At 41.4% G+C, this 22,665-nt stretch overlaps 1 protein-coding gene across 3 annotated transcripts in view; it reads right to left on the minus strand.

Annotated features, from left to right (window-relative positions):
• Window positions 1-5,024: 5,024 nt before the first annotated feature.
• The window catches only part of TMEM154 (transmembrane protein 154), a 46,941-nt gene continuing 29,300 nt past the window's right edge, over window positions 5,025-22,665 (minus strand). The window contains exons 4-7 of one of the 3 annotated variants that reach the window (XM_059066699.2): window positions 22,069-22,096; window positions 20,813-20,898; window positions 18,905-18,965; window positions 5,025-8,375 (exon numbers count right to left, since the gene is read on the minus strand). In XM_059066699.2, the coding sequence (XP_058922682.1) occupies window positions 8,360-8,375; window positions 18,905-18,965; window positions 20,813-20,898; window positions 22,069-22,096 (191 nt within the window). In that variant the 3' untranslated portion in view covers window positions 5,025-8,359. Of the gene's footprint in view, window positions 8,376-18,904; window positions 18,966-19,302; window positions 19,344-20,812; window positions 20,899-22,068; window positions 22,097-22,665 lie in introns of those variants that run through there. The other 2 variants (XM_059066700.2, XM_059066701.2) reach the window with 2 other exon arrangements.

The raw sequence follows: 22,665 nt of genomic DNA on the forward strand, positions 1-22,665 counted from the left end.
ACCCTCTCCAGCATTTATTGTTTGTAGAGTTTTTGATGATGGCCATTCTGACTGGTGTGAGGTGATACCTCATTGTAGTTTTGATTTGCATTTCTCTAATGATTAGTGATGTTGAGCATCCTTTCATGTGTTTGTTGGCAATCTGTATATCTTCTTTGGAGAAATGTCTATGTAGGTCTTCTGCCCATTTTTGGATTGGGTTGTTTGTTTTTTTGATATTGAGTTGCTTGTATGTTTTGGAGAGTAATCCTTTGTCAGTTGCTTCATTTGCAAATATTTTCTCCCATTCTGAGGGTTGTCTTTTTGTCTTGTTTATGGTTTCCTTTGCTGTGCAAAAGGTTTTAAGCTTCATTAGGTCCCACTTGTTTATTTTTGTTTTTATTTCCATTTCTCTAGGAGGTGGGTCAAAAAGGATCTTGCTGTGATTTATGTCATAGAGCGTTCTGCCTATGTTTTCCTCTAAGATTTTATAGTGTCTGGCCTTAAATTTAGGTCTTTAATCCATTTTGAGTTTATTTTTGTGTATGTGTTAGGGAGTGTTCTAATTTCATTCTTTTACATGTAGCTGTCCAGTTTTCCCAGCACCACTTATTGAAGAGGCTGCCTTTTCTCCATTGTATATTCTTGCCTCCATTATCAAAAATACGGTGACCATATGTGCGTGGATATATCTCTGGGCTTTCTATCCTGTTCCATTGATCTATATTTCTGTTTTTGTGCCAGTTACTGTAGCTTTGTAGTATAGTCTGAAGTCAGGGAGCCTGATTCCTCCAGCTCTGTTTTTCTTTCTCAAGATTGCTTTGGCTCTTTGGGGTCTTCTGTGTTTCCATACAAATTATGAAATTTTTTGTTCTAGTTCTGTGGAAAATGCCATTGGTAGTTTAATAGGGATTGCATTGAATCTGTAGATTACTTTGGGTAGTAGAGTCATTTTCACAATATTGATTCTTCCAATCCAAGAATGTGGTGTATATCTCCATCTGTTCCTATCTTTAATTTCTTTCATCAGTGTCTTATAGTTTTCTGCATACAGGTCTTTTGTCCCCTTAGGTAGGTTTATTCCTAGGTATTTTATTCTTTTTGTTGCAATGGTAAATGGGAATGTTTCCTTAATTTCTCTTTCAGATTTTTCATCATTAGTGTATAAGAATGCAAGAGATTTCTGTGCATTAATTTTGTATCCTGACACTTTACCAAATTCATTGATTAGCTCTAGTAGTTTTCTGGTAACATCTTTAGGATTCTCTATGTATAGTATGTCATCTGCAAACTGTGACAACTTTATTTCTTATTTTCTGATTTGGATTCCTTTTATTTCTTTTTCTTCTCTGATTGCTGTGTGTAAAATTTCCAAAACTGTATGGAATAGTAGTAGTGAGAGTGGACAACCTTGTCTTTTTCCTGATCTTAGTGGAAATGGTTTCAGTTTTTCACCATTGAGAATGATGTTGGCCGTGGCTTTGTCATATCTGGCCTTTATTATGTTGAGGAGAGTTCCCTCTATGCCTACTTTCTGGAGGGTTTTTTTTTTTTTAATCATAAGTGGTGTTGAATTTTGTCAAAAGCTTTTTCTGCAACTATTGAGATGATCATATGGTTTTTCTCCTTCAATTTGTTATTATGGTTTATCACACTGATTGATTTGTGTATATTGAAGAATCCTTGCATTCCTGGGATAAACCCCAGTTGGTCATGGGGTATGATCCTTTAAATGTGCTTTTGGATTTTGTTTGCTAGTATTTTGTTGAGGATTTTTGCATCAATGTTCATCAGTGATATTGGCCTGTAGTTTTCTTTCTTTGTGACATTTTTGTCTGGTTATGGTATGAGAGTGATGATGGCCTCGTAGAATGAGTTTGGGAGTGTTCCTCCCTCTGCTTTATTTTGGAAGAGTTTGAGAAGGATAGGTGTTAGCTCTTCTCTAAATGTTTGATAGAATTCGCCTGTGAAGCCATCTGGTCCTGGTCTTTTGTTTGTTGGAAGATTTTTAATCACAGTCTCAATTTCAGTGCTTGTGATTGGTCTGTTCATATTTTCTAGTTTTTCCTGGTTCAGTCTCTGAAGATTGTACTTTTCTAGAATTTTTCCATTTCTTCCAAGTTTTCCATTTTTTGGCATATAGTTGCTTATAGTAATCTCTCATGATCCTTTGTATTTCTGCAGTGTCAGTTGTTACTTCTCCTTTTTCCATTCTAATTCTTTTGATTTGAGTCTTCTCCCTTTTTTTCTTGATGAGTCTGGCTAATGGTTTATCAATTTTGTTTATCTTCTCAAAGAACCAGCTTTTAGTTTTATTGATCTTTGCTATCATTTCCTTCATTTCTTTTTCATTTATTTCTGATCTGATCTTTATGATTTCTTTCCTTCTGCTAACTTTGGGGGTTTTTTTGTTCTTTCTCTAATTGCTTTAGGTGTAAAGTTAGGTTGTTTATTTGATATGTTTCTTGTTTCTTGAGGTAGGATTGTGTTGCTATAAACTTCCCTCTTAGAACTGCTTTTCCTGCATCCCATAGGTTGTGGGTTGTGGTGTTTTCATTGTCATTTGTTTCTAGGTATTTTTTTGATTTCCTCTTTGATTTCTTCAGTGATCTCTTGGTTATTAAGTAGCATATTGTTTAGTCTCCATGTGTTTGTATTTTTCACAGATTTTTTTCCTGTAACTGATATCTAGTCTCATAGCATTGTGGTTGGAAAAGATACTTGATACGATTTCAATTTTCTTAAATTTACCAAGGCTTGATTTCTGATCCAAGATATAATCTATCCTGGAGAATGTTCCATGAGCACTTGAGAAGAAAGTGTATTCTGTTATTCTTGGATGGAATGTCCTATAAATATCAATTAAGTCCATCTTGTTTCACGTATCATTTAAAGCTTGTGTTTCCTTATTTATTTTCAATCTGGATGATCTGTCCAGTGGTGAAAGTGGGGTGTTAAACTCCCTTACTATGATTGTGTTACTGTGGATTTCCCCTTTTATGGCTGTTAGCATTTGCCTTATGTAATGAGGTGCTCCTATGTTGGGGGCATAAATATTTATAATTGTTATATCTTCTTCTTGGATTGATTCCTTGTTCATTATGTAGTGTCCTTCTTTGTCTCTTTTAATAGCCTTTATTTTAAAGTCTATTTTGTCTGATATGAGAATTGCTACTCCAGCTTTCTTTTGATTTCCGTTTGCATGGAATATCTTTTTCCATCCCCTCACTTTCAGTCTGTATGTGTCCCTAGGTCTGAAGTGGGTCTCTTGTAGACGGCATCTATACGGGTCTTGTTTTTGTATCCATTCAGCCAGTCTATGTCTTTTGGTTGCAGCATTTAATCCATCTACGTTTAAGGTAGTTATCAATATGTATGTTCCTATTACCATTTTCTTGATTGTTTTGGGTTTGTTATTGTAGGTCTTTTCCTTCTCTTGTGTTTCCTGCCTACAGTTGTTCTCAAAGTCCACTGCCTCAATTTTGGGATGACTTGTTGTGTATTCAGGTATTCTGCAGATTCAGGGTACATCAAGGTGATTGTGGAGATTTCATCCGAGGCTGCTGGGAGAGATTTCCCTTTCTCTTCTTTGTTCACACAGCTCCTGAGGTTCAGCTTTGGATTGGCCCCGCCTCTGCATGTAGGTCGCCTGAGGGCGTCTGTTCTCAGCTCAGACAGGACGGGGTTAAAGGAGCAGCTGATTCGGGGGCTCTGGCTTGCTCAGGCCGGGGGGAGGGAGGGGTATGGAATGCAGGGTGAGCCTGCGGCGGCAGAGGCCGGCGTGACGTTGCACCAGCCCAAGGTGCGCCACGCGTTCTTCCGGGGAAATTGTCCCTGGATCTCGGGACCCCGGCAGTGGCGAGCTGCACAGGCTCCTGGGAGGGGAGGTGTGGAGAGTGACCTGTGCTCGCACACAGGGTTCTTGGTGGCGGCAGCAGCAGCCTTAGCATCTCATGCCCGTCTCTAGGGTCTGCGCTGATAGCCGCGGCTCGCGCCCGTCTCTGGAGCTCCTTTAAGCGGCGCGCTTAATCCCCTCTCCTCGCGCACCAGGAGGCAATTGTCTCTAGCCTTTTCGGCAGCTCCAGACCTTTTCCCGGACTCCCTCCCGGCCAGCTGTGGCGCACTAGCCCCCTTCAGGCTGTGTTTACGCAGCCAACCCCAGTCCTCTCCCTGGGATCCGACCTCCGAAGCCGGAGCCTCAGCTCCCAGCCCCCGCCCGTCCCGTCGGGTGAGCAGACAAGCCTCTCGGGCTGGTGAGTGCTGGTCGGCACTGATCCTCTGTGCGGGAATCTCTCCGCTTTGCCCTCCGCCCCCATGTGGCTGCGCTCTCCTCCGTGGCTCGTAAGCTTCCCCCCCTCCGCCACCCGCAATCTCCGCCCACGAAGGGGCTTCTAGTGTGTGGAAACCTTTCCTCCTTCACGGCTCCCTCCCACTGGTGCGGGTCCCGTCCCTACTCTTTGTCTTTGTCTCTGTTTTTTCTTTTTTCTTTTTGCCCTACCCAGATACGTGGGCAGTTTCTTGCCTTTTGGGAGGTCTGAGGTCTTCTGCCAGCGTTCAGTAGGTGTCCTGTAGGAGTTGTTCCACATGTAGATGTATTTGTGGGGAGGAAGGTGATCTCCATGTCTTACTCGTCCGTCATCTTGAAGGTTCAGTCAACTGATCTTTACACTGGAAAAGATGTCACCTGTTTGTAGTATCTACAGATCATTAACTTATTCCTTTCCATGCAGACCAAAGAAGTGACAAATGTGAAGAATAGGCTTTTTGTAAAAGTCTAGTTATTTATTTACAACCTACCAAAGGCCAGTGATAATAATATGATGGCAACGAAGGAGGATGATTAACTGAGGCTTCTGCACCTGGAGACCAATTGGCACGGGACCCCATCCACCCTTGGTTGTCTTAAGCAGTTCAACATATACTTCTAATCTTGTACAGCAATGAGATTAAAGTCCTTATGTTACTGTAAGTACTTTGGTTTAAGAATTTAACTTCTTAAAATATCATTTCAGAAAGGGCTTAGAGTATGCATAGAGGTGATTTTTAAAGTTTTATTTTATATAATTGTATGGATTGCTGTCTCATGAACATGACGTATTATTTAGAAAAGATAATAGGGCAAAAAACAATACAAACCCCACCAGATATGTACAAAAGGACTAAGAGAAAAATAAAATTTGGCTACCAGACAAGATAGCATCAAGGCAATGTGAAAGAGCTGTTCAAAAAAATAAATAATTCAGGCATTTGGGTGTTTGGGTTTAGCAATTATTAATAACCAATTTGACTACTTCCACACCATACTACTATACAGTAATTTTCTGGTTACTGTAAGAGCAAAGAAATGTAATCTGTGAATGAAGCTACTCTGGACTGCCTACTGTAGATATTCAATAGGCCAGAATTCATCCTGAGTGTGAAAAAGCAGCATGTGTAAATTTAATTCAGTAGAAAATGTCAATGTTTTCCTCACAGTGAGAATTTCAGCCATGTCTTCCCGGTGTGAGCCATGTCTTATTGCTCTGCTATATTCAGAATATGTACTAATTCTGACAGAAGTTCAAACTAATGTTTATGTTTATGTTTACTCAACATAAGGGCCTTCTGACAGAGATGGTGAAAACTGATAGTTTAAACAACCAAAACAAATGAATAGACAAAAGTTTTTTGTTTTGTGGTATGCGGGCCTCTCACTGTCGTGGCCTCTCCCGTTGCGGGGCACAGGCTCCAGATGCGCAGGCTCAGCGGCCACGGCTCACGGGCCCAGCCGCTCCGCGGCACGTGGGATCTTCCCGGACCGGGGCACGAACCCGTATCCCCTGCATCGTCAGGCGGATACTCAACCACTGCGCCACCAGGGAAGCCCCGACAAAAGTATTTTTTAAAGCACCCATTTACATTGCTAGAGCTATAAGGGTGATCAGAAGCATCTGTCACCCCATGGATGCCAAGATTGATCCATGCTATGTGTTTGCTGTTTGGATGACAATGACCTTCCCAGAGAGAGGAGTCACATCACTGAGTTAAGACTAAGATTTTCACATATTTATTACAACAAGTTTCCTGAGGAGTTCAAAAGGCAATGTTGCTAACTTAGCTTACATAATATGTACAAAAATGCAATAAAATTTACACATCTTGAAAATATTCTAAAGTCAGATTTTGCTCTGATTGGCTACCCAATTAGGGCAAATTATTAAGATTTTTACTAACAATAATCTGAAACCTAAAAATTAAGTTTAGGTTTAAAAACAGTTCTTGGAATGATCATAATCTATGATGCCTCTTGACTGGACAGTAATAAAAAGATACAGAGCACTAGAATTGAACTTTGGCTGTTTTGACTCATACTAATGTCATATATCTTGCCAGAATAAACTCTTTTTTTAAAGTGCTTTGCACATTATGCAACCATAGAGGTTAGTACATTTTTCAGATATAAACACAATGACATATTGCTGAAGCTTGCTTCTTCTGGAATTTGAAGTCATTTCAAATACTGAATGAGAATATATTTACCATATCATAAAATATCACTTCATCAAAGTGAGACTCCAAGACCTCCTATCCTTCTCTGAACCACTGAAGTCCATTATTTGATAGGACTGGATGACGCTTACAGGCCTAAAAGTCCAGCAAAAACCTTAGCTACCTAGAGAAAGAAGAGACTCTTTACAGAGTCAAAATGTGGATGAGAAACAAAGTAACAAAACAGCCAGAAATGATGATTTGGAAAGTAGCAATTTGGGCATAAATATCTTGAGAGTCCCTATGGACCACAAGTTGAATATGAATATGCAAAACAGCAATGAAAACAAAAATGCCATATTAGGATGTGCTAAAGAGAATACAACAGACAGATCTGTTGTGGTTCTGTACCATGAAGACTGTCATTTGCCAAAGCTCTTTGCAATCCCGGGATGGCATAAGAGCAGTGGTTAAACACAGCCAGATAGTTCTGTCTTTCACTGCATTGGAAAGACCTCCCTGGCTTGGAACTCTGCCTTTGAAATTGTGGGCATAGTTCAGAAGGCAAGTGCTGGTTAAAGGGATTCTGAAAAAAAGGACTGTTTTCATTATGCATTAAGGCAGACTTTCAAACACAAGACCCCAAATAACAGCAGCAAATATTTGGTGAACCTCAACCCCTCCTCAGTTTATATGCAGGGAGTCACATACAGTTTTCATTCTTTGTTTCTTTCCTGGAATAAAACATCAGGTGCCGTGGAAGAGCTGAGGGCTCCTAATTTGCTAGATTGCTTTAAAAGGTCAGAATTGGAAAATTAAGGATTAAATGACAATTGATTTTACGTGAGTGGGAGTGATAACTAGGCCCTTCTGCATTTTGCACCATTGCTTCTAGCAGGAGGATGTAAACAAATACCACGTAGAATGTCATCTCTGATGACCGGTGGTGGCCTCCTGGGAGCTGCGTGGAGGACATGAACCCTGGTCCGGCTGGCAGGAAAGATCCTGAGTATGAGGAAGGGTACCTGCCTCGGGCACAGACAGAGCCTATTGCTGTTCTGTTTGTTCCAAACAACCTTAAAGATCTCAGAGACACAGAAGGTGGCAGAGGAGGCCCAGCTGCACACATCTATCCATACATCACACGCAAAGGAGTTGTGGTGAGGACAGGGAAACGTGAACAAGCAGCTGGTTTTCTCCGAGAAGGAAAACAGTTGCTCTTTCACTGAGAATTCCATTCCTCCCTCACCTGGCCAACTCAGGGTCAACACGTCCCCAAACAGCATCCCTTCAGGACTGTGGGCTCTCACACTGTGTCTCATGGCAGGGGGAAATGAGCTTACCCACCCCCTGGGATGGTGTCCACATTGAAACACTTGCTTTGTTTGCTGTCTTTTCCATGACATAACTCACCTTGAGCAAAGTTCCCACTGCATGTAATTGACCTATCAGAGAACTTAACTCATGAGAGGAAATTATCCAAAGCTAGCTAGGTTGCAAGGTGACGCAGAAGGAAACCATAGACAGCTTCCTGATTTGTACCCTGAGGAATGAAGCAGAAAGGTAACAAGGACTTGAGAGCGTGGCCAGGGTGATGGTACAGTCATCTAGAGGTTGGCTGAGTGGAGGGAACACCCACTGATAAGTGCTGACTGCATCTTATGGTTCCTCCACCCTCAGCGACGGATGGCAGCCACGCCTTTGCCTAGCACTTCTCAATCGAGCATTCTTCCAAGTACAGGTGACGCACTGGGCGTTGGAAGAGTGGGCGCTGGAAGCAACAGCAAAAGGTTCTTGTGTTTACATTGATTTGAAATTAATTAAATTCGGATCCTCTTCATCCTCTGCTGTCAGGCCCAGCAGGCTCCCTCCGGGGCTGCTTTCTCTTGGAAAACATTAGCACCATTCAGTTTCAGGATTCATTGTCACTGCAAAAAACAGAACAATAGTATATTTCCAAGAAGCTACTGAGAGCTGGTCGCTGGGCTGTGGAGGTGACTCAGGAGAACATAAGGAGTCGGGGAGCCGACAGTGTGGAGATTACAATTTCTGAAACAAAGGTCAGTTCAGTTTGGATTTTATATCTGAACCCTGAGGAGGAAGTCTAGGAAAGCCAAGAAATAATCCCTAGCTCTAGTTGTAATATCTTTCCCCAGGGCTGATGTGGAGAGAGCCAGATGGAGCCGGGGTTCCCCCTTTAAAGAAATCGAATCCCATTCTCTATGAATAGATGCCAAACTGCCTTTCCTTTTTCCTTAAAAAAAAAATTTCGATATGTTATTTTCTCTCAAGGGTTTGTGGTCCTGGCATGTTTTCAAAAGCCCTCTTTTTCCCCATGCACAGAGGATCTGGCAGTGCCTTCTCAGTGTCATTTAGAATTCATTCATCAGGCATCTTGAGGTGTGAGTAGACATAAACTATGGACATGGTGTGTGGACATAACCATGCTAGTGGGCTAATTTCTGCTTTTGTTTCTCACTTGGCTCTCTCAGCCACAGATCTGGCTCTATAGCTCTTTCCCAGTGAGACCATGTCTCCACCCAAGTCTCCTGGTAAGCAGACTACTTGACCTCCCCCACCTCCACCCATTTAAAAAAAAATTTTGTGTCCTTTCACCCAAATTCTAGCATGTCTCTACTTGAAGTGACCTGTGTTTCCAAGGAAGTGCCTGAATGACGATCATCAACAGGACCTGGTGTCTCCTTAGCTCAGAGGCTCGTAGAGGCTACAATAGGCCATGTTTTTCTGACTCCTACTTTAGTTCTCACCTGCTCAGTGACACACCAGGTGTTTCCAAAAGGTCTCTGAAACGACTTGCTAGATGATAGAGAGCCAGCTAGCTAGCTAGATGATAGACAGCCAGCTAGCTAGCTAGATGACAGAGAGCTAGCTAGCTAGCTAGATGATAGAGAGCTAGCTAGCTAGATGATAGAGAGCTAGCTAGCTAGCTAGCTAGATGACAGAGAGCTAGCTAGATGATAGAGAGCTAGCTAGCTAGCTAGACGATAGAGAGCTAGCTAGCTAGCTAGATGATAGAGAGCAAGCTAGCTAGCTAGCTAGATGATAGAGAGCTAGCTAGCTAGCTAGCTAGATGATAGAGAGCTAGCTAGCTAGACAATAGAGAGCCAGCTAGTTAGCTAGCTAGATGATAGAGAGCAAGCTAGCTAGCTAGCTAGATCTATCCAAGAAAGAGGAGGGGAGATATTGTGTGTGTGTTTGTGTGTCTGTGTCTGTGTTGTGAAGACAGGGGGAAGAACCTGTGACCAGGAAGGCTGACCAATGGGAAAGAAAGGGGAAAGCAGACATGGACAAAAGGACAACTTCTGTAGGAAAACTTACTTAATGGAAACCTGACTGCAAATGAAGACATTCTTTATCTGAAGAACAAACGTAACAACCCGTTTTCATAAGTCACACTGAACAGCTCTTAAACTGGGCAAGGAGGCTTTCTTTCTCGGAAATTGGGTGGTAGCAAGATAATATTTCTGAGATCCAGGAGTTCATCTCTATGGAGCATAAGTCTCTGAAGTGCATGTTTTCCTTTTGTGGCCTTATCTTGACATTTCAGCTACTCTAAGCAGACCAAAATACAAGGCTGTACAGCAATGGGCACAATCCCTCTTTTGTCCACAACACTAATCTGTGTCCAGCAGTTAAAATAGAAGTGATTTTTAAAGTTAATTATTATAAGACCAATCCATATTCATTGTTGAAAAAATACAAATAAGCCAAATAAAAATACTAACAACCTCACTACAGTTAACATTTTGGTATTTATTCTTCCAAACTTTTTTCTGTGATAATGATATATATTCTTTTTGTACAAAAATGGAATTATGTTATGCATATTGTTCTGTAATCTGCTTTTTTCACTCTCATTCTTATGTAGACCTCTTTTCTGGCTAATAAATACACCATATCTTTATAATTGGCTATAGAGCACACCATTGTCTCACTATACCAAGAACATTATTTTTAGGCATATCCTTATTGTTAAACATTTAAGCTATTTTCAATTTATAATTTTTATTTATTATAAAATTGCTACCTCTTTGCATTCTTCCAGTTGTTACCTTTGCATAAATATCTAGAAGAGGAATTGCTAGGTTAAATTGTATGCAATTTTAAAGCTTGACCAGCCCATTGTCGAATTACCCCCCTTCCCTAGAAATTTACCTTCTCTTGACACTTTCCTTTAGGGAAATATCCTTTCCCCAACATTCTAATACTGGATATTATTATTTTTAGCTTTTGTAAATTCAATAGGTGAAAATAATCTAATATTTACCTTAACGTATTCTTGGGTTACTTTTTTTTGTTACCAGGAAGACTAAAGTTTTTTTCAAAGCTCTGTTGGTAATTTTAATTTCTTCTTTTGCCAAACTGCTTATTAATATTCTTTGCTCATATGGGACATTATCTTTTTATTGATTTATGTATTAAGAATAATAATTCTTTGTTCATCATACATATCACACATACTTTCCCCCAATTTGTCATTTTCCTCCTAATTTTATATTGTGTTTTCGGAAGTATAAAAAATTTGAGTTTTTAATGTAGTTAAGTCTATCCTTTTCTGATATGGTTTCTGAGTGTGTGTCATGCTTTTCAACCAGACCTCACCTTACAGTTCTAATATTTATCTTAAATTTTTCTGGATTTTTTTTCTTTCTTTTTCACATATAAACTTATCCGGAGTCTATTTTAATCTAAAGTGTGAGGTCCAGTTCTAAATTTTCCCTCCAAATGTTAGTCAGTTGTTTTAAGACTATTTACTGAATAATCCACTTGCTATGAATTGCTACTTTTATAATATATTAAATGTTTACATGTACTTGAGGCTGTTTTGAATATTCTATTCTATGCCAGTAATACTTATTTGGTTCTGGGTGTACACGGTTTTAATTATCGGAGCATGTTCTCTGCAAATGCACCTCCCCACACACAATTGTTCTTTCTCCTTCTTTTAGAATGACCCTATCTGCGCACAATTATTCTTCCAGAGGAAATGCTCATTGGGATCTTTAAAAGACCAAGCTGAATTTAAAAGGATAATTTTCACACTGTTGAGTCTTTCATTCAGAAACACAGTATGTCTCTCTGCATTTGTTTATATCTTTGATGTCCCTCCATAAAAATGTGAACAATTTCTTTTTATATTATCCATTTTTTGGTTAAGTTTTTGCCTAGGTATTTCTCTTCTTGGGCTGCTTCTATCGTTGAGCCAATGCTGGCATGCTCGTGGTGGCTTTTTGCGCACAGGGTCAGGTGGGCAGAGCTTAAATCAGGGCTCAGCCACTTTCTCGCTGTGTGACCTTGAGCAAGTTAACATTTCTTAGCCCATCTCATCTGCAAAACATGCATAATAATACCATGTGCCTTAGAAGGCTGTTGGAAAAAAAATCAATGAGAAAACATAGGCAAAGCTCTATGCCACGGGCCTGACCTCCAGACACATGAACGGGCATTCTGATTTTGCTAGATTCTATGCTAGCAAATGTTCAGTTAAACACAAGCTTGAACATTGCTTCAAACACCCAGAGTCTTTAAGAAACCATCTTGCAAGACAAACTTTCCGTTTCTGAGGACAGTGTAACCTAAATGCGGTTTCTTTAGAACACTCTGCAAACATTATGAAGGCTTAGAGTGTGACACTGTCCACCAACCAGAACCCATTCATTTAAAGCATCAAAGAGCACAAGACCTCACGCATGATACGTGTGGAACTTACGTGTTTATAGATCTGGCCACTGACAACATGCCAGGCCCGCCACACCAGAGACGGTCCCAGTGTAGGTACAAGTTGCTTCAGCAGTGGGTCAGCAGGTCATTCCTAGTGTTGCAACTCTCACATGCGATTTTCACCGGTGGTGTGATGGCCAACGTGACTGCTAGCAAGTCAGCAACCCGGGACCTGGCTCCCCACCCATGCCCGAGCCTGGAGGCATTATTCTCCCTCACGCTCATTCCTTTATTGAGTTAGATGTGTTCCCTGCTATCTTTGTAGCTATTTATCATCTCTGTGAAATGATCGAATCAGCCCTGACGTTTCCAGCTCTGGCAAATCCTAGAGTTCCCTGTTAAAAATATCTTGGTAAACTGCCACAGAATTGCAACAAATAAAATCAGTGATCCCACTTCAAACCTCTATTGCTTGCCTTGATGTTAATTCGTACGGTTTTGGTCACTTATCTGTGACAGCGGCACGAGTGAGTGATTTTCCTCAGAGCGTTATATGTAGATATTTTAAGAATGTAGGGTAGCTTTCCCAAAAGCTGTCTAGTAACAAGCCTCCAAACTGTAATAAACCAATTGAATTGATTAAAAAGCATCATCTGATGATTTTTAACAAAGCATTTAAGTGGAACGCCACCAGTTAAACGAGGAGGTGCAATTGTAACACCTCGTTTCATAACTGCCCCTTGGTTGCAGTCAGGATCAGATAAGCCATCTTTGTCCTTCTGACCAGTTTACCTTGTAACAATCCCTCTTTCTGACCACAGCGAATGTTGCCTGTCTCCCAAGATGTAATAAACCTATGCTAAACCTTTCTCTAATTATGATGCTCTCTAACTTGGTTTGGGGAGGAGTGCAAAGTTCAGTTTAGCACAAAGTCACGGAATAGTTAAATCATGCTCTCTTCCTCTTCATCAGTAGAACGTCCCTTCTCCTTCCAGTAAGAGGCCTGCACAGGTGGAATTATAGAGACGAGAAACTGGCTGCCGTCAGAACCAGGCCCAGAATTGGTCCAGGACACATAGATCATGCCCACGGTGTAGACACAATCTGGGCTACTATTCAAGCAAGGCTGTGGTGTATTGAATTTAGTGTATCTTCTCTCACCCACCACACACAGGCAGAGACATACACACACCCCTGCATGTTAACCATGTCATTTGAGGTTAGCATCCTGCAGGATTATAAACTGTTACTTTGTATCCCTCATGATACTTAGATCGGATTTGAGGGAAATCAGTTGGCACTTTATATACTTAATATTTAATACTTGTTGACTTTTAAATGACTTGAGGGACTAGAGAGAAAAAGAGGAAGGAAACTCATAAAGTAATTGGAAGCGGCCACAGAGATTTACTGGAGCGGAGAGGCCAAAACGGTTCACATAAAACTGCTGTTTTCTTGCAATTCATGTTTCAGTCTTGTCAATGTCTGCACTGCATCAGCCACTGAAGACTTTCATAGTTGGCCTATGGTGGATGGCTTTCTTGCTACTAAGGGTTCTTTTTAAAAGTTTCTAATTTGTCTTTTCATTTATGGAATATCTCTTTTATTTTAACTAGTCAAAATGAAAATCCAATTTTAAAAGAAACTCTTCTCTAGATTGAGCTTCATCAAAAACTTGCTGTGCAAACTTGGACAAATCACTTAACCTCTCTGAGTTCTAGATTTACTCACATGGATTGTTTCATTTTTAGCTGGTTGTCTTGGCATGATGTGGACAATGCCAGGCACATATTAGGCACTCAATAAATATATTTGAAAAACGACACTGACGATCATATTTTCTCCAAGAAAAGACAAAGAGAAGGGAAGAAACGGAGAAATTCAAAAAATTCTCTATTAAGCTAACCTGCATTTTCCTGAGAAATACTAAAGTGATACATTTTTATAATATTATTGAGCTCAGACATGAATCATAAAATGAACAATGGAATTATTACAAAAGCAGAACAGGTATACTGTTACTTACCTTCTTTGACTTGGTTAATTTCCTAGGTAGTAGTAGCTAGGTATCTGGCATCTAGAATAAGTGTCTTATTATTGTTGTTATTACTGTACTTTCAAAGTTATAAATTGACTTGCATGAAATCTAATTCTCCCCCAATCTTTCCCAATGCTGTTACTCAACATAAAATCATCACTGTGGCCAACAGGCATAAAGGGAAAGAAGACGTGCGCTTGGCTAATATTTGCAATTCCTTTTCTGTGGTTATTCACCTAAGCTTGCAGAGGCAGAAACACCACGCTTTCAGGAAATTGTCTAGTTATAAAGGCCTCAGGAAGAAGGAAGAGACTGCCCAGACTGTAAGCACCAAGATGAAAAGAATTCCATCTTGTTTTTGCCACTGTCGAGTGGCATTCAAGAAGGTATTGTACGGATGGGGGTAGACAATAAGGGAGTGAATTCTTTCAAGACAGTTTAAACAATAATAAAGCCAACTCAATGGATCTGTTTTTTGTTATCAGCACACGCTGGCAAGGCCAAACAATGTCGGTGATGAAATTCTCTTCAACTCTAGGGCAGACCTCGGCTCCACCCTGCCCACCCCTTGGACACTGTTCCATTGACACTGTTCCCGGTACCCCATACGTCGCCTGGCACATAACATGTACGAATTATAGGGAAAAATGCTAAGGTGGGAAATAAGGATATAGAATTCCCCTTCCCCCACCATTCCTTTGCTGTCTTTTCCCACTGATTATTTGAAAACTTGAAAACCATACTGTAAACTTCCCATGGTACTTTGTACATCCCTGGCCCTTATTAAAATCCTGTGCTAAATTTCAGATTCCGCAGCTCAAGGAAAATGCCCACTCAGTGAGGATAAGGCAAAGTAATGAGGAACTGCTGGCTAATGGGATGTGTGGGAGAAATCCGGAAAGACCTGAGATTATGGACTCGAACAAGAGAAGGTGAAGGGTTGAAGTCTGCACACAATGTAGTGCACTAAGTGTAGGATGGTGACCAGATCACCTCGTTTTTCCCAGGATCGGAGTGGACTTTAAGGATAACAGAGGCTCTATGTCACGGTGTCTTTCTAGCATCAAGAAGTAAATGGATTCCAGTAGTCTTAGTTCCCCGTCCTCCTGCTAATCCAAGCAGGATGGGGAAGTGTGTTTTCCACTAAGTTCAATCTGCGGTGACTGTTATATACTTTCTGAAGCATTAGAGTCACCCGTATACTGCTCAGACGGTAGAGGAAGGGTGATTCACAGAGGTCAAAACCACTGGGGAACTTTGGACGTAACGATGTGTCAAAATAGGTTAACCGATTGTAACGAAGGTCGCGCTCTGGTGCGGGGTGTCAACAGCGGGGAGGGCTGTGCATGTGGGAGCCAGGGGTACGGGGGACTTCTATGTACTTTCTGCTCGATTTTGCTGTGAACCTAAAACTGCTCTAAAATAGAAAATCTTAAAAAAAAAAAAAAAAAGTTAGTTGGAGAGGATGGGGAGAATTATTGCCAGAGCATAAAAGAATTCATTTCACTTGTGTGGTGCTTTAAAACTTACAAAGGTTTTCTCTCTCGGGATCCTGTGAAACTAGAAGGACAGGTGGCATTATATCCATTTTACAAGATGAGGAAACTGAAGCTTACAGAGTTAAAGTGACTTGTCTTAGTACAAAGAACAAATGATCATCCAAGTCGGGTCTTGAAACCAGTCTTCTGATTCTAAGCCCAGGGACCATTGCACTTACCACCTGTATCTCTAATGATTCACAAGCTTTCAGAAAAAAAAAAAAATCTTCTATCTGTCCTGGATTCGAGATTCACAGTAAATGTTTCATCAATTATCAATGTAATTAAGACAATAAGAGAAAGAAATGTAAATAAAATCACGACAGAAAAGTTTATTCAAACTATAAGATAATCCAAACTATGTACCCTTTCAAAAATTCCAGGGCTTCCCTGGTGGCGCAGTGGTTGACAGTCTGCCTGCCGATGCAGGGGACATGGGTTCGTGCCCCGGTCCGGGAAGATCCCACATGCCAGGGAGCGGCTGGGCCCGTGAGCCATGGCCGCTGAGCCTGCGCGTCCGGAGCCTGTGCTCCGCAACGGGAGAGGCCACGACAGTGAGAGGCCCGCCTAGCACAAAAAAAAAAAAAAAAAAAAGAAAAAATTCCAGATGGCTAAGAGGACTATTCTGAAATCACCAGCATATTACCTATGCTGGTAATGGATGTGGAACCTAAAGGCTCCAGGTCATTACTAGGGGATGAAACAAATTCATGATTCCTCAGGACTGGTAAGCTCCAAAAAGAAGTTCCCAGGGAAACCAGGAGCAAAAATAATGCTCCACATACTAGATGTGCCTGGACCTTAGGACACAGGCTCATTAACCGAAAAAGCAATACGTTTATGTATATCAGTTCTAACTTTTTATAATAATTAAAAATAACTAATACTTATTGAGAGTTAATTTTGTACCAGGATTTGTTCTAAGTGCTTTGTACTTTTCTGAGTTTTTAGTGAATAAAAATTAAATTTGCTCTGCAATATCATGATACCCTTTGAAGTAATCAGACAGTGTCATCAGCACCAAAGACTGGGGACTCACCACTCTAGGTTCTATAACCCTGGTCCTGGCTTCATGGAGAGGGAATGAGGTGACAGCCTGACAGTTGTCCTGTGAATTAAAACCAGACCAGCAGAGGAATGTAGACATTCCCTTTAAAATCAATAATGTAGCATAAAGCAGCTCTCCGAATAGGTTAAGGCTTTTTGCCTTAGAGGCAGAAATGTGGTAGAGCTTATTTCAGAGACCAGCCTCTCCGTATTTCAAAAACATGATTTCTAAGAAGCTTTTTACCACCATGCAATTCTCTAACGTTAAGCTTCTTCTATGTTGCCAATAATTTCAAGGAACAAGAGGCAGGTATATAAAAACCAATGACATCTCACATCTTTTGAGGGTGCACATCAGAGATGCGGTAATAAGATATTTATAAGGTTTTGGGGGGTGATCTGAGCCCTAAACTGGACACATATAGATGTTCATTTTTAGGTAAAAATGAAAAGGAAATAATTCCTTTATAATGTCCTCTGTGATACTCGCACTAGCATTCTTTTTTTTCTTTCATCTTCTTGTTAACGTCTGATATCTCCTTTAAATAGGATAGACTCTTTTCTGAACCAGTGATGAATTCTGACTGACATCTACAATAAGATGCATATTCTGCATCAGAGCGGAGGTTCACCTCAGTAAGATTGTGGTGGCATGACTTCTCAGGTAAGGCTTAGGGGAAGAAGTCGAACAAGGGTCCAGAAGACAAACATCTGACTGCCCCAATCACTGTCTAATAATCAGTCTTTCCTTGCATTGCTCTGGCTTCAGGAACTGCTTATTACAAGTGACTGCACTCTGGAAACATTTAAGGTGACTGGTGCAGGACCTCTGGTGAACTTGGAAGAAGAGACGGTGGGTGGTCTTTATCCTGCTTTGAAAGTTTATTCCGACAGAAGTGTAATATCTCAGTTATAGGCTCAGTCAAGTTGCCTACTCGTTGGTCATCTCGGAGTCACCCCATCATCAATTCTGTGCCCCCCAAATCACAGCAGTGCTCTGTGGAGCAAGTCCCTGACTTACTGAATCATCAATCCTATTTCCTGTGAGCACGTCCCAGGTCCTGACCAAAGGATTCTCTGATCAAAAACACCCAGACACGGTCATTTCTATCCTCACAAAAGATAATATAATTTAAACAAGACTGTGGAAGGCTAAAGGACACACAGGCCCCAGTGCACTAAAATTTTCTATTAAGCAGAGCCACCTAGTGGTCGAATGGAATATGGGTTTTTAAAAATTCTCATTTAATTTCTCTCATATGTAACAATCCAATTCAGGCGGGGTTTTCTTTTGTTTTGTTTATGTTCATTTTACTCACTCTTGTTTACAGTTACCCCTTTGAGATTGTCACCTCCATCTGTTTTCCTTACCAAACATCTACTCATCCAAGGTCAACAAACCTACAGTTTGTCATAATCAGAAAGTTTTAGGACTAAAACAGGATATTTTAGGACTAAAACTAGGATATTTTCTATTTTCCATAACTCACACTTCCGTTTCTCCATACACCCATGAAAACTGTCACATAAAATTTATAGGCACAGGGCTTCCCTGGTGGCGCAGTGGTTGGGAGCCCACCTGCAGATGCAGGGGACACGGGTTTGTGCCCTGGTCTGGGAAGATCCCACGTGCCGCGGAGCGGCTGGGCCCATGAGCCATGGCCGCTGAGCCTGCGCGTCCGGAGCCTGTGCTCCGCAACGGGAGAGGACACAGCAGTGAGAGGCCCGTGTAACTCAAAAAAAAAAAAAAAAAAAAAATTATAGGCACAGGGACTTGCCTGGTGGACCAGTGGTAAAGAATCCGCCTTCCAATGCAGGTGACGTGGGTTCCATCCCTGGTCAGGGAACTAAGATCCTACATGCCGCGGGGCAGCTAAGCCCGCACACCACAACTACTGAGCTGGCGCCCTGAACTACAGAAGAGAAAACCCGCACACCACAACTAGAGAGAAGCCCGCATACCACAACAAAGAGCCCGTGTCCCAGCAACTAAGACCTGACGCGGCCAAAAATAATAAAATAGATAAATGAATAACAAAGAAATCTTAAAAAAAAATTTATATCCACAGAGAAGGTGAGCAAAAGTCCACAACTGTGGTCTCCAAACTCCCCCTCCCAACCATATATAATCTCTGGTAGAAATTAGAAGTACCTTGGATTGCTGTGGTTTGGTTCCTTTTCTTCCTCTAAAGTAGGTAAACACTCATAGTTGACTAGGACAGAATAAAAGCAAGCTCATTGTTAGTCACTAAAATTCTGTTTTTTATCTACAAAATTCGTGCAGTTGAGCATCACATTTCTCTGATCTGTATGGTTAGTTGTGCAGAAATGGCCTCACCAGGGAGTTTCAGAGGTTAAAAGATTAATGACGGCAAGGCTCTTGAAATGGAAAAAGCACTAACAGCACAGATACAAGACTTCAACGTGCCTCTGGCCCCGTTGGAAAGGGCACAATTCATCACTGCTTGGTTATTCAGTCCCTGAAGAACACCACTGGGGCTCCAAAGGCTAGAATCTGCATGGATCAGAGTAGACATGGGAATAAAACAGCTTCACCCAAGGTCCTGATGTGTCTGCGGAATGATTTCAGTCTGGAGGCACAACAGGAAAGAAGCAGGTAAAGTGGGGAACAGCCGACCTTCTTAAAGTCAGCAGAATTCTCTCCTATTATACGACTGCTGTTTTCAAGGGGGAGAAAAATCCACTGGATCTATCACCTATGTGTCAAAGCCACTCTCTGCTTTAGTTGTCAAATGGAACTGCCTTTTTCCAGATTTCTGGTTTTAGTGAGTGTAACAGGATCATGATTTTATATTACAATTATCTCAGTCACAAAAGGAAATACACCAAAATATTAAGAGATTGGTTCTGGGTGGTGGAACACTTTTCTTCTTCTTCTTTTTTTTTTTTTTTTTTGCATTTTCCAAATTCTACTGTGTATGTATATTATTTTTATAAACTAAAAACAACAAAATGAAACTACTTTAAGGACTATCTCAATGACCCACCCCTATCCTCAAATGCTTTACAGAACCATTCTTCCTTCAATATTGGACTACAAAAAACTGTTCAAAATTGTACAATTTAGTTAAATGGTTCTCATCTTTTGGAAAGCTCATCTTGATGAGCCTCTGGTACAAAAATTCTAACATCAAGCCTCTGGATTTGAGAACTCCATTGTAGACTGTTGACTCTGACAGCTCCCAGGGTATTTTCTTTAAGATAAATGTTAAAAATACAAGTGATATGATATAAACAGTAGATTGTATTAATTTAGCATGAGCATTAAAATAATTTATTGATTTTTTAAAGGAATCAAAAATAGAAAAAACAGCTGTCATCGTTTTTAAATCTAAATATTGATTTAATGAAAAGTAAGGGACATATACTACAATTATTGCCAGATATCAATTGGGAATTAAGTTATAATTGGATATTTATATTACTATCTCTATTAGTGCTGTCCAGTAGAACTTTCTACAGTGAAGGGAGTGTTCTAGATTTGCACTGTCTGATATAATAGCTGTTGAGCCCTCAAAATGTGGCTGGAATGAGTAAGGAACAAAATTTTAAATTTCATTTAATTTTTTAAATTTTAAGTTAAATAGACATATATGGCAGACATATATGCCTACTAGACAGACAGATCTATGTAATCCATATTTGATAAAGTTTTATATTTATATACAGATTAAAATCACAGATCTCTAGATTCTATAATATATCAGATAATGCCAGATGGTAACTTTTTCCAGATAGTTTGGTTTCAAGAGATTTCCTTGCTCGAAAATAAGATCATTTTCAAGAAGAAAAAGGCCATTTGAAAAACTTGTGCAAAAATACAAAAGAGTGCCAACAACTGATGCAATAATTAAACTGCCTATTTAAGGATGGTCAGACACCCCCCCACCCTGCCGCTTACTTCGTGCATGTGCCAGATGTAATGTGGGTGGGCTCACAGGGCCCCTCCAGGACTCATGGCATAGTTACAAAGTGGGGGCAGCCTTCTCTTACCAGAGAGCACAGAAAAAACCACCTTAGGTTATTCCACACCACATACCATTTCTATTCATGCTGTTCATCCACTTATCAAGCTCTTCCATTTCTATTTCCATCACAGAGGGTGTGTCTTCCTCAAAAATAGGGCTGGAGAGAGAAAATAAAGAGCTTGTTGGAAAAAACAAAACAAAAAACAAAACCAACATGTGTGATGTGCTGAATTTTGTTTGAGGAGCGCCTAGGATGTTGACCGTGGGCTGTGAGGAAGACGAACTTGATTCAGTGTCTTACACTCCAGGGTAGGCTGGGGGTTTGCCCTATTCAAGAGAACCAAACTCTACTAGGAAAAAAGGCAAAAACAAAAATAAACCGTCATCCATTACTGATGATGCGCTGAAAGGCAGCCCAGGAAACTCTGGTCCTCCGGAAGGTACAAAGCCCGAGACTCCTCCGGGGAGTTGCCACATTTAGCATTTTAGCCTTGCTCAATTTCACTTCCCTTTCTTTGGGGGTTTTTGATCAGTGCTTCAGGTCCACAGGCCACGGTCAACAGGCTACTTTCATCACCTCGCCCTTGCATTCCCAGGCTTTCCTGCCTTGAAAAAATGGAGCCCTTGGGCTCAACAATCCACCGTCCTCCCTGGCGGGAGCTCAGAGCACAGTTCAAGGGAGAAGCCCAGGTTAATGTAGGCGGGGTTGGAGGAGGGGACCACCTGCTCTGACGGCTGCGCTTCGTAGGCGCCACCCTGCAGAGGAAGCCAGCCTAGTGTCCAAACAACCGGGGGGGTGGGGCAGAGGTGGTGGTGACATCGCGCCAGGCCACTCCTCCAGGTGGCATCCTCTCTTCCTCTCTCCTCCTCCACCCCCCCTTCCCCCGCCACCTCCATTCCTCTTCTCGCCCCCTCTCCGCTCCACGCTCTGCTTCTCAACATACAAACCTCAGGCTTCTACCAGGGCTCCCCTCCCTTAATAACCAGCTAAAGTCTCTTCCCTGGAGATAAAGTTTTTAATCAGAATAAATGAACGGATGTCCTTGAAATACACCCAAGCGTCAGCATACTCAACCAACAATGCATTTGGAATCAGTAGCAGTCAGAAAAAAAAAGGTCTTTTCTGAACAAAGGACCTTGCCCTCCTCTCAGATCTCCCCTGGGGTGAGGTGTGGGCTCTCGGGCACATCCTCCTGGGACTGGGGAAGCCAAAGGTCCCCGCAAGGGGTGTCAAACCCAAAACTCTTGAAAAGTGGGCTCTCTAATCTGTTCATCCTCCGACATCGTGGCCCACCCCTAGCTGGACTGGACGCAGCCGGGAACTTACACTTTCATGTTTTCACTTTCCAGGTCATCTAAAAGAGAGTAAATATAAAAGTCATGTTAACGTTCAGTGTAACAACTTTTTATTTCCAACAGCTGAAATCTCCTCTACAAAGAGAGGAAACTACTTCTAGTACATAACGTTTTGAAAGGAGCAGTAGTTAACCTCTCTGTCAAACAAGGGCAGACTGACATATTGAAATGAGGTCCCATCCACGTGAAATCTGTTCTTTTAGATCTGGTGGTCCTCTGAGAGCGCTCACTTCACAGCAGATGTCCATCCCTCTTGACTATTTTTATCCATAGGAAGAGGAAAACAGTGGTAAGATGGAGAAAGGAGGAGTTGAAAAGAGGGCTTGTTCCTGGACCCCCAGACGTGCCAGTTCAAACCACTGCTATCTCATCTCCTTGCAACACACCAAACCACACGTGACACTGTCCCTTTGTCCCGGAGCAGGATGTGGGTTATCAATGAAGGGCTCCCCCTGGAACTCTCCTCTCGCCCTGCTCTTTGGGTGGGTGGATCTCTCATACCCTTCTGGTCTCAGTGAAGCCAAGTCCCCCCTAAAACAGAAGGTCCCCTACCAAGTTTATGATTCAT

Source organism: Kogia breviceps, chromosome 6 (genome assembly GCF_026419965.1).
Source record: "Kogia breviceps isolate mKogBre1 chromosome 6, mKogBre1 haplotype 1, whole genome shotgun sequence".
Lineage (NCBI taxonomy): Eukaryota > Metazoa > Chordata > Mammalia > Artiodactyla > Physeteridae > Kogia > Kogia breviceps.